Below are 12,857 nucleotides of genomic sequence, written 5' to 3' on the forward strand. Positions count from 1 at the left end.
TCAACTACTTCACTCTCCATCTTAATGGAGAATTCTATCATGTTATGGCCACTCCTCCCCAAGGGACCCACACAACAAGATCGTTAATTAATCCTTTCTCAGTGCACAATACCCAGTCTATGATAGCCTATTCTCCAATTGGTTCCTCAACGTACTAGTCTAAAAAACCATCACGTACACACTCCAGGAAATCCTCCTCCACAGTATTATTGCTAATTTGGTTTGACCAATCTATATGTAGATTAAATTCACCCATGATTACCCTTATTGTATGCATCTCTAATTTCCTGTTTAATGCCATATCTTACATCTCCACTGCTGTATGGGGGCCTATAGACAACCCCCACCAACATTTTCTGCCCATTGGTGTTTCTTAGCTCCACCCATACTGATTCCACATCATGATTTTCTGAGCCAATATCCTTCCTCACTATTGCATTGATTTCCTCCTTTACTAACAACGCTACCCCACCTTTCCCTTTTTGCCTGTCCTTCCTAATTATTGAATACCCCTGGATGTTCAGTTCCCATCCTTGGTCACCCTGCAGCCATGTCTCCGTAATTGCAACTATATCATAACCGTCAAATACAGAAGCATTAGACACATTTTGTAGTGTCTATCATAATGGAGGTCCAATAACAAAAATAATTAATGACCATGTAATATATTTGTATAGTTTAGATATGTAATAAATCACAGGCATTTCAAGTCAGGGGCTCAAAATGAGAGACAGCGAAGTAATATCAGTTTATCATCACAGGAATGAGAAATACTTTACTGGCTTAAAAATACACCAGCCAATGATTTATCCCATTGAACAAGTGCAAATAGAGTCTGAGATACCTAAAGATTTTCTGGAACTAGCTGTAGGTGTGATAGATCAGTTATGCAATTTGAAGTGGAGTGACATTCATATTTATTTCACGTCAACAAAGGTGCTGACATACATTACAGTTTATCAAAGATCCTTAACGATAGCTGTATTCTTCAGTAACCCAAGAGTGTTTAACAAAAAAACAGAAGCATGTACTGAACTGTTCACGACTTCACGTAAACTAGTACTTTCACTTTCCCCAAGATTCAATTACTCCTGGCATTAGAAAACTGCGTTTTCACACTACTTTTGCAATTTCTAGATTCCTGGACTTACTTTAACGGCATGGTCTCCAGGAACCAACTGGGAAAAGAAATTACTATATCAAGTATTTTTATTTCTAACAATATTATAAAGCAACTTGTATACACTCCAGATAAAACTGACAATTACACAAGTTATTGGGAAGTGCACAATTTGGATTAAAAACCATATTTAATTTTATAGATTCTCCAAATGCAAATATAGCCTTCAGGTACTTTGGCATAAAAGACAGGAGTGCCACACTCCAGGCACTGGAGATGAACAGCCTGGTGTCACTTAATTACTTTCCCCTAACCCCAACAAACAAGCAGCTCTGTCACAAGTCATTAGCATACTGGCTAACGAGTTTATTCAACAATGATATACTTGGATTAAAGACAGTGTAACTACCTCAAAATGGATTTTGCTGATGACAGTGCCACATCACAAGACATATGCAACAGTTGTTGCAGATCCAGTGGCACATTTCTCAACAGAACTAAATTTACTACAGAGTACTAATCTTGCTACAAGATTGAATTGCATCTCCAATAACTCAGGTTTTTCCATGCATGCAGTAGAAAAACTCAACTAATAGAACGAAAGAAAGACTTGTTGATGCACTGCTAAATAATAATGAATTTGTGGACAATCAGTATGAAAGTGCAACACAACTGGAGTAACTATCAATATTGGCTCTTGTGGCAAGAGTTAGCATACTACACTGGCCCATTTGCCATAATACAGACCCATGACTTTGTTAACTGGTGCTCTACAAACAGCACAGGTGCTTGTTTAAATGCTCGAAAAATACAGCATTCCTATACAAGTCTCTCACACTTACATCTTCATTCCAGTCTTCAGTAACCCAGACTTCCATGGAATTCTGCCAAGCACCTGGAAAACAGGAATGGAAAAAAAGTTACTTTACAAAACGATTCTATAAATTTGGCTAAATTTGGAAGGCATAACATGTTTTCAGTGGACATTTTCCTACCCGTTGCATCGTTTTGGCTCGATTCCCACATTTCAGATGTTGCCCCCAAACCATTATTTGTTGTAGAATCTGCGTAGTCTGTTGGGTTGAAGGTTCTGTACAGTTGAGACATACTAAGTGAATTCAAAAGGTATTTACAGAATGAAACAAATTGAACTGTTTGACAACCAATTGCAAAAGAAGCAATTTTGTGTCACTAATGCAGTTTAACCCTGCAAAGAGTCAGTTAAGGATGAGCACACATTAGTCAGTTTGAATGAGATGGGCCAGATCCAACTTGTAAATGGTTTAGACTCAAGGTCAAATTTTGTGTTTAAGTGGCAGAATGTATTTTTTGGGAGGGTAGGGGGCAAAAGAAAAGAAATCACGCCTTCCAAATTATTTCAGCAATTTAGACTGCATGTATGAAGAACCATTGATCAGCTCAGATTGATGAGGTGGAGATATTCAAGATTTCCACAAAAGATGACAAAGCCAAAACATATTTTGGTTGCACATGAAGAGCCAAATGTTCTCACTGGAATTCAGTGCAGAGTTGAATATACTTCAAATAGAAATTAATAGCAGTGTTGTAAAATGTGCAGTTTTCTCAACATTTTCATTGTCCCCAGTTTATCTACAGTTTATCCACTGTTTGATTTAAAAAAGATATGAACGTACGAATTAGGAGCAGGTGTAGGCCACTCAGCCCCTCGTGCCTGCTCCGCCATTCAAGATGATCATGGCTGATCCGATCATAACCCCGACTCTACATTCCCGCCTACCCCTGATAATCTTTCATCCCCTTACATATCAAGAATCTATCTACCTCTACCTTAAAAATATTTAAAGACTGCTTCCACTGTCTTTTGAGGAAGACAGTTCCAAACACTCATGACCTTCCGAGAGAAAAAAACTTCTCATCTAACTTAAATGGACAACTCCTTATTTTTAAATAGTAACCCTAGCTCTAGATTCTCCCACAAGGGGAAACATCCTTTCCACATCCACCCTGTCAAGACCCCTCAGGATCTTATATGTTTCAATCAAGTCGCCTCTTACTCTCCTAAATTCCAGCGGATACAAGCCTAGCCTGTCCAACCTTTCCTCATAAGACAACCCGCTCACTCCAGGTATTAGTCTAGTAAACCTTCTCTAAACTGCTTCCAACAGATTTACATCCTTCCTTAAATAAGGAGACCAATACTGTACACAGTACTCAGATGTGGTCTCACCAATGCCCTGTATAACTGAAACATAACTTCCCGACCTTTGTATTCAATTCCCCTTGCAATAAATATAAACATTCTATTAGCTTTCCTAATTACCTGCTAAACCTGCATACTAAGCTTTTGCGGTTCATGCACTAGGACATCCAGATTCCTCTGCATCTGAGCTCTGCAATCTCTCACCATTTAGATAATGAGCTTTTTTTTTTATTCTTCCTGCCAAGATGGACAATTGCACATTTCCCTCATTATACTCCATTTGCCAGATCTTTGCCCACTCATTTAACCTATCTATATCACTTTGTAGGCTCCTTATGTTCTCTTCACAACTTACTTTCCTGCCTAACTTTGGGTCATCAGCAAATTTAGCAACTATATCTTCAGTCCCTTCATCCAAGTCATTTACATAAATTGTAAAAAATTGAGGCCCCAGAACTGATCCCTGCAGCATACCACTCTTTACATCTTGCCAACCAGAAAATGACCCATTTATGTCTACTCTGTTTCCTGTTAGCTAGCCAATCCTCTTTCCATGTCAACGTTTGCTGCTACACCATGAGGTACATTTAAAAAGGGGGAAAAAATCAGATTAATAACTGGAATTGTCTTCTGGAGTGGAGGCTAAAATCTCTGGACTCACTCAAGAGAAAGTGAGAGAGGATTATAGGTCTCACAAGCTAGATGGGCTGAAAGACCTCACTCCTCTATATTTATCTTGCCAGCCTCACTTTCACATTTAGCCAAGCAGTACCAAAGTTACTCAAATTTAAGGTACATATGTTACTGGAGCCTGATGGGATCCTCAGATGCAAACTGAAGAAACACAGTCTAGCTATAATTTTCCAAAACTGCAGAAAGCAAAATTGTGCCAAGGGACTGAAGGACATCAAATGTAGCCACTCACTTCAATAAAGGAAACTGGTAATAGGAAAGTCAATTATAGACATGGAGACTTAATTTAATTGTTGCTAAATTACTAGTCTATAATATGAAATGAAATTATCAAGCTTTTAGTGAAAAATGACAGCCAGTCAGCATGGATTTCATATTTAAAACAAAGTCAATTTCAAGATAAATTCAGCTGCGGGGTATGCAGACTCTAAGTTATGTTAATCTTACTGAAGTGCCTGTCACTTGTGCAATGATATACAGGCAGGCTAACTTAGCTTCAGGTTGTGCTTCAAGTTCTTAAGAAATTAAAGGAGAACAGTTTATATGGATATTCAAATAGAGTTGATGAGATACTGCACAAGAGAATTGAAAAATTGGTGGGCAGAAAAAAGACAGGGGTAAAAAGTTGCTCATCCTTATTTGGACCACAGCTAAAGTATTGTGCACAAACATGGGCACCTAATTATAGGAATATAATAGCAATGGAGAAAATACACTATGATGTCATTTGGGCTGAAAATCAGTTAAAGAGTGACTTGAGAAGTTAAAACCATTTCCCCTCTCTCCACTACAACTAATGAGATACTGTTTCTATTGTTTGCAGAGACAGTAATTCCAGACACAAATTTAAACAGACCCCACAGCTGATTGTGGATGCTTTACTGCAAACACGACTTGCCTGCTCTACGTGATGACCAATATATTGTGGTGGGATTAATAAACTCAGTTGCACTGCTGTTCTTTTTTGGAAACTTTCCAGGAAAACAGTAGGTTTTGTGTATTAATATTGTTGAGCGATAGAATGAATGTTTTTGACAAAGGACTGTAACCCAGAGCAGGTACATTGATTTGCTCCACTAACAACTGCACAATAAATAAACAATCTGCAGAGGAGAGAGACCCAGGAAAATGAGGATCTGTGCGTCAGCCATCAGATCAAGTAGCACTCAAGCTTAACGCAGGGTAGCAGGTTCTACATGCCTGCAATGAGTTCTCTATTACATAGTGGAGCTCGCTTGTAAGACACAAAAATATTGCCACAAATATAACCCAATAAATAGAGCTTATTGGGGAGCATAAATTGATACTCATTTTTCCACCTTAATTTAAAAAGGAAGTACACTTGTGTCTGCCCAAAATAAACGGGGCATTTAAAGTGCTATAACTGTGACCTTTAAGATTGACGTTAATGCAAATAGTTAACAGTCATCACCTATTGGTTGATATACGACTGAAAGTTTTAAACATTGGACATTATAAGTGGTGGGGACCATAACAAAATATTTTTACAGAAGTTACAGCATTTTTTTTTGCAAACATCCACTGCTGCAGCAGCAACCTTCAAACAAAACTTTATAAAAAGGAAATGTAATAGTTCTCTGGAACATGCTCTCTAAACCCCTCCACCTCACTTTTTGAAAACTTTCAAAACTTATATTTGACTCAGCACCTCTAATCTCTTCCCTCATGTCTTGGTCTGTTTTGTTGTCCATTCCTATACCTCACTAACTCTTCACTTTTATTCCACAGCCCCTCATAGCACCTTTTGACGTATATTAAAGTCACCATATAAAAATGGAATACTGATGGGACATTTAGAAATGTGTAAAGTGGGACTAAACTAGATAGCTTCAGTAGAGAAAACATGATCTGTGGGCTGAATTTCCTGCTTTGATGCTGTACAATTCTATGATTTTAAGAAATCAAGAGGAAAGGGAATTACTTTGGGCAAACAACACGAGTTTGCTTTTCTTCTTGTATGGAAATACTCCTTTTTAGATTTCAGCTTATTGCTCTGATGAAGGAGCACACCATGTTTGGCCGGCACTGATGGTCAGCACTTCAGAACAGCCTGACTACTAATCCAGAAGTATCAACATCAGGAACACTGGGTCATGCTGTACGCTCATCCAGTACCATTTCGCAGCTTGCTGCCTGACGACTCAGCCCCGCTGATAAAATCAAGGTCCAACTTCTGCATTACTATGGGAATAGTAATGCACTCAAAAAAAAATCACAGCTCCACCAGTGCAAAGTAAGATGCCTTTAATTTATACCTTTCTGTACAGAGGGTGGCTACTTGCAGCATGTTGCACCTAAGTGACAACACAGGTTTCAATTCCAGCCTTAGTATAACAATAATGAATTATACTAGATTAACTAAAAACTTTGCAATGCAAAGTCAATTCTGTAGTACAAATCTAGAATAATACAGCATTCAATTCAAGCATTTCCAGCAAATAATCAGTTCAGAAATCTACTTCATTTTGAGATGCTTACCCCATGCCTTGTGCTGAAAATCTTCCTCCTCCCCTACCTCTGCTATGCCCACTTAATCCTGCAAATTAAAAAATATAGCAATTAAGAATACATGATAAACTCCATGGTCCCAAATTTCCACAGGCTGTGATCCAGCACTTATATACAGGGATTGCACCATTGGTGCTCTTCAAATGTTGAACCTGGTTGAACATTCAAAAAGGGTGTACCAAGGTATAGAGATCTGATTTATTGAGTCCATGTTCTGGCTCTACCCCTTATATCAATGACCCTATAAGAACAGTGTCATGCTCAGATGAAGTGCAGCGATGGAAAATACAAAGCCCAAACTGAAGAGCTATAAAAATAGATATTCCCTTTAAAAAAAATGGGGCAATATGCTGCAAAATGGCTGAAGGTCAAATGACTTGGGCCTGTATATTTAAACTGTCTTACTGTCTGTTAAGGACAAACTGATACATTCCAAGCTAAGAAGTGTCAATTACACCCATCCTGAAGAATCCATCGAGACATTTTTGAATTGCATGGGTTCTTCGAAAACAAAGAAAGTGTCAAGTAGCCACACTCTGGGCCATTGTTGGTCATCACAGTGAGGAGGATCTGCATTTCCCAAGACAAGCACCATGTTACCTTAAAATACTCTCTGAAGAGAGAGGCAGAGAATCAGAACTGCATCACCAAAAGCCTGTCTAGCTGAGAGCGGAGATCTCCAGCAAAAGCCAAATAAGGTTCCCTGCTGTGAATTCTATGCTTCAACTTGTGCAGCAGAGAACTTAATCACCGTCTCCAGACTGAAATCTGAACCAACAGAAAAATCTACCAACAACCCAGGCCTGCAACTTTAAAAGAGAAATTGACTTTTGAGAAGATTCAAAAGGTTTACCATGAACCCTAAACATCTATCTCACTTCAAACCACTTATCTCTTTTCCACTCTCTCTCTCTCCTTGAGTGTGTGTGCGCAAGTGACTGCGTATGGGGGTGCAGTTGCGACAATTTCAGGAATGAATATTGTTCAATGAATAGTTAATCTTTTGTTTTAAACCTACTAGAAAATCTGTCGCTGTCTATTCAACAAAACCACTTGCTGCTGTCAGTTGGAAATTTAACAGTGGGAACCACCCTCACCACATGGCCATAACAACATGCAGAGAGGCATCTTCCCCACAAGATCATTTCATACAGGAAATTGGATAGGCACTTGAGGCAAATGAACTTGCAGGGCTGCAGGGATACAGCAGGTGAGTGGAACTGACTGGAACGGTCCAGAGGAGCGTTGTGCAACCTTTCCACATGGGGCAGCCACATTACAATTTTTGTCTTACATGGGGGGGCGGGTGAGACAACTTCAGAAAGATAACGGCATTAAAATTCATTTTACTATTGATCAAAATGGCAAAAAATGTCCATTTTTGTGAAGAAGCCTTAAATAAGACGACTAATTAATTGACTTACTTTCTCTTCACTATGTAAGACACTGGTTTAGTGAGAACACTGGCATTTTTTGCTTGAAGTAGTCAATGTTTGCCCAACATTTGTTGTAGCGATGCGCAGTATTCCGGATAGATGTTTTTCTGTCAGGAGCGTACTTGGTCTCTCTCTCTCCCTCCCTCCCTCCTTCCTTCTCCCTCCCTCTCCCCACACACTCCCTCCCTCCCTCCACACACACACACTCCCTCCCTCCCTCCACACACACACACTCCCTCCCTCCCTCCACACACACACACTCCCTCCCTCCCTCCACACACACACACTCACTCCCTCCCTCCACACACACACACTCCCTCCCTCCCTCCACACACACACACTCCCTCCCTCCACACACACACTCCCTCCCTCCCTCCACACACACACACTCCCTCCCTCCCTCCACACACACACACTCACTCCCTCCCTCCACACACACACACTCACTCCCTCCCTCCACACACACACACTCCCTCCCTCCCTCCACACACACACACTCCCTCCCTCCCTCCACACACACACACTCCCTCCCTCCACACACACACACTCCCTCCCTCCCTCCACACACACACACACTCCCTCCCTCCCTCCACACACACACACACACTCCCTCCCTCCACACACACACACACACTCCCTCCCTCCACACACACACACACACACTCCCTCCCTCCACACACACACACACACTCCCTCCCTCCACACACACACACACACTCCCTCCCTCCACACACACACACACACTCCCTCCCTCCACACACACACACACACTCCCTCCCTCCACACACACACACACTCCCTCCCTCCACACACACACTCCCTCCCTCCCTCCACACACACACACTCCCTCCCTCCCTCCACACACACACACTCCCTCCCTCCCTCCACACACACACACTCCCTCCCTCCCTCTACACACACACACTCCCTCCCTCCCTCCACACACACACACTCCCTCCCTCCCTCCACACACACACACTCCCTCCCTCCCTCCACACACACACACTCCCTCCCTCCCTCCACACACACACACTCCCTCCCTCCCTCCACACACACACACTCCCTCCCTCCCTCCACACACACACACTCCCTCCCTCCCTCCACACACACACCCTCCCTCCCTCCCTCCACACACACACCCTCCCTCCCTCCCTCCACACACACTCCCTCCCTCCCTCCCTCCACACACACACACTCCCTCCCTCCCTCCACACACACACACTCCCTCCCTCCCTCCACACACACACACTCCCTCCCTCCCTCCACACACACACACTCCCTCCCTCCCTCCACACACACTCCCTCCCTCCCTCCACACACACTCCCTCCCTCCCTCCACACACACTCCCTCCCTCCCTCCACACACACTCCCTCCCTACACACTCCCTCCCTCCCTCCACACACACTCCCTCCCTCCCTCCACACACACTCCCTCCCTCCCTCCACACACACTCCCTCCCTCCCTCCACACACACTCCCTCCCTCCCTCCACACACACTCCCTCCCTCCCTCCACACACACTCCCTCCCTCCCTCCACACACACTCCCTCCCTCCCTCCACACACACTCCCTCCCTCCCTCCACACACACTCCCTCCCTCCCTCCACACACACTCCCTCCCTCCCTCCACACACACTCCCTCCCTCCCTCCACACACACTCCCTCCCTCCCTCCCTCCACACACACTCCCTCCCTCCTCCCTCCACACACACTCCCTCCCTCCTCCCTCCACACACACTCCCTCCCTCCCTCCCTCCACACACACTCCCTCCTCCTCCACACACACTCCCTCCACACACACTCCACACACCTCCCTCCCTCCTCCACACACTCCCTCCCTCCCTCCACACACTCCCTCCTCCCTCCACACACTCCCTCCCTCCCTCCACACACTCCCTCCCTCCCTCCACACACTCCCTCCCTCCCTCCACACACTCCCTCCCTCCCTCCCTCCACACTCCCTCCCTCCCTCCCTCCACACTCCCTCCCTCCCTCCCTCCACACTCCCTCCCTCCACACACACTCCCTCCCTCCACACACACTCCCTCCCTCCACACACACTCCCTCCCTCCACACACACTCCACACACACTCCCTCCCTCCCTCCACACTCCCTCCCTCCCTCCACACACACTCCCTCCCTCCCTCCACACTCCCTCCCTCCCTCCACACACACACACTCCCTCCACACTCCCTCCCTCCCTCCACACACACTCCCTTCCTCCCTCCACACACACACACTCCCTCCACACTCCCTCCCTCCCTCCACACTCCACCCTCCCTCCCCTCCCTCCACACTCCCTCCCTCCCTCCACACTCCCTCCCTCCCTCCACACTCCCTCCCTCCCTCCCTCCCACCCTCCCTCCACCCTCCCTCCCTCCCTCCACCCTCCCTCCCACCCTCCCTCCCTCCCACACTCCCTCCCTCCCTCCCTCCACCCTCCCTCCATCCCTCCACCCTCCCTCCCTCCACCCTCCCACAATCCCTCCCTCCCTCCCTCCACACTCCCTCCCTCCCTCCCTCCACCCTCCCTCCCTCCCTCCACCCTCCTCCCACCCTCCCTCCCTCCCTCCCTCCCACACTCCCTCCCTCCCTCCCTCCACCCTCCCTCCCTCCCTCCCTCCACACTCCCTCCCTCCCTCCCTCCACACTCCCTCCCTCCCTCCCTCCACACTCCCTCCCTCCCTCCCTCCACACTCCCTCCCTCCCTCCCTCCACACTCCCTCCCTCCCTCCCTCCACACTCCCTCCCTCCCTCCCTCCACACTCCCTCCCTCCCTCCCTCCACACTCCCTCCCTCCCTCCCTCCACACTCCCTCCCTCCCTCCCTCCACACTCCCTCCCTCCCTCCCTCCACACTCCCTCCCTCCCTCCCTCCACACTCCCTCCCTCCCTCCCTCCACACTCCCTCCCTCCCTCCCTCCACACTCCCTCCCTCCCTCCCTCCACACTCCCTCCCTCCCTCCCTCCACACTCCCTCCACACTCCCTCCACACTCCCTCCACACTCCCTCCACACTCCCTCCACACTCCCTCCACACTCCCTCCCTCCACACTCCCTCCCTCCACACTCCCTCCCTCCACACTCCCTCCCTCCACACTCCCTCCCTCCACACTCCCTCCACCCTCCCTCCCTCCCTCCACCCTCCCTCCCTCCCTCCACCCTCCCTCCCTCCCTCCCTCCCTCCCTCCCTCCCTCCACACTCACTCCCTCCCTCCCTCCCTCCACACTCACTCCCTCCCTCCCTCCCTCCACACTCACTCCCTCCCTCCCTCCCTCCACACTCACTCCCTCCCTCCCTCCCTCCACACTCACTCCCTCCCTCCCTCCCTCCACACTCACTCCCTCCCTCCCTCCCTCCACACTCACTCCCTCCCTCCCTCCCTCCACACTCACTCCCTCCCTCCCTCCCTCCACACTCACTCCCTCCCTCCCTCCCTCCACACTCACTCCCTCCCTCCCTCCCTCCACACTCACTCCCTCCCTCCCTCCCTCCACACTCACTCCCTCCCTCCCTCCCTCCACACTCACTCACTCCCTCCCTCCCTCCACACTCACTCACTCCCTCCCTCCCTCCACACTCACTCACTCCCTCCCTCCCTCCACACTCACTCACTCCCTCCCTCCCTCCACACTCACTCACTCCCTCCCTCCCTCCACACTCACTCCCTCCCTCCCTCCCTCCACACTCACTCCCTCCCTCCCTCCCTCCACACTCACTCCCTCCCTCCCTCCCTCCACACTCACTCCCTCCCTCCCTCCCTCCACACTCACTCCCTCCCTCCCTCCACACTCACTCCCTCCCTCCCTCCACACTCACTCCCTCCCTCCCTCCCTCCACACTCACTCCCTCCCTCCCTCCCTCCACACTCACTCCCTCCCTCCCTCCACACACACTCCCTCCCTCCCTCCCTCCACACACACTCCCTCCCTCCCTCCCTCCACACACTCCCTCCCTCCCTCCCTCCACACACACTCCCTCCCTCCCTCCCTCCACACACACTCCTCCCTCCCTCCCTCCACACTCCCTCCCTCCCTCCCTCCACACTCACTCCCTCCCTCCCTCCACACTCACTCCCTCCCTCCCTCCACACTCACTCCCTCCCTCCCTCCACACTCACTCCCTCCCTCCCTCCACACTCACTCCCTCCCTCCCTCCACACTCACTCCCTCCCTCCCTCCACACTCACTCCCTCCCTCCCTCCACACTCACTCCCTCCCTCCCTCCACACTCACTCCCTCCCTCCCTCCACACTCACTCCCTCCCTCCCTCCACACTCACTCCCTCCCTCCCTCCACACTCACTCCCTCCCTCCCTCCACACTCACTCCCTCCCTCCCTCCACACTCACTCCCTCCCTCCCTCCACACTCACTCCCTCCCTCCCTCCACACTCACTCCCTCCCTCCCTCCACACTCACTCCCTCCCTCCCTCCACACTCACTCCCTCCCTCCCTCCACACTCACTCCCTCCCTCCCTCCACACTCACTCCCTCCCTCCCTCCACACTCACTCCCTCCCTCCCTCCACACTCACTCCCTCCCTCCCTCCACACTCACTCCCTCCCTCCCTCCACACTCACTCCCTCCCTCCCTCCACACTCACTCCCTCCCTCCCTCCACACTCACTCCCTCCCTCCCTCCACACTCACTCCCTCCCTCCCTCCACACTCACTCCCTCCCTCCCTCCACACTCACTCCCTCCCTCCCTCCACACTCACTCCCTCCCTCCCTCCACACTCACTCCCTCCCTCCCTCCACACTCACTCCCTCCCTCCCTCCACACTCACTCCCTCCCTCCCTCCACACTCACTCCCTCCCTCCCTCCACACTCACTCCCTCCCTCCCTCCACACTCACTCCCTCCCTCCCTCCACACTCACTCCCTCCCTCCCTCCACA

At 48.7% G+C, this 12,857-nt stretch overlaps 1 protein-coding gene across 4 annotated transcripts in view; it reads right to left on the minus strand.

Moving 5' to 3' along the window:
- ubap2a (ubiquitin associated protein 2a) overlaps window positions 1–12,857 on the minus strand; it is a 162,403-nt gene that overhangs the window by 94,400 nt on the left and 55,146 nt on the right. For all 4 annotated transcript variants that reach the window (XM_068031699.1, XM_068031689.1, XM_068031672.1 and 1 more), the window contains exons 7-9: window positions 6,495–6,552; window positions 2,116–2,210; window positions 1,963–2,015 (exon numbers count right to left, since the gene is read on the minus strand). In XM_068031699.1, coding sequence (XP_067887800.1) covers window positions 1,963–2,015; window positions 2,116–2,210; window positions 6,495–6,552 — 206 coding nt within the window. The remainder of the gene's footprint in view (window positions 1–1,962; window positions 2,016–2,115; window positions 2,211–6,494; window positions 6,553–12,857) is intronic.

This window comes from Heterodontus francisci, chromosome 1, assembly GCF_036365525.1.
Source record: "Heterodontus francisci isolate sHetFra1 chromosome 1, sHetFra1.hap1, whole genome shotgun sequence".
NCBI classification, from domain to species: Eukaryota; Metazoa; Chordata; class Chondrichthyes; order Heterodontiformes; family Heterodontidae; genus Heterodontus; species Heterodontus francisci.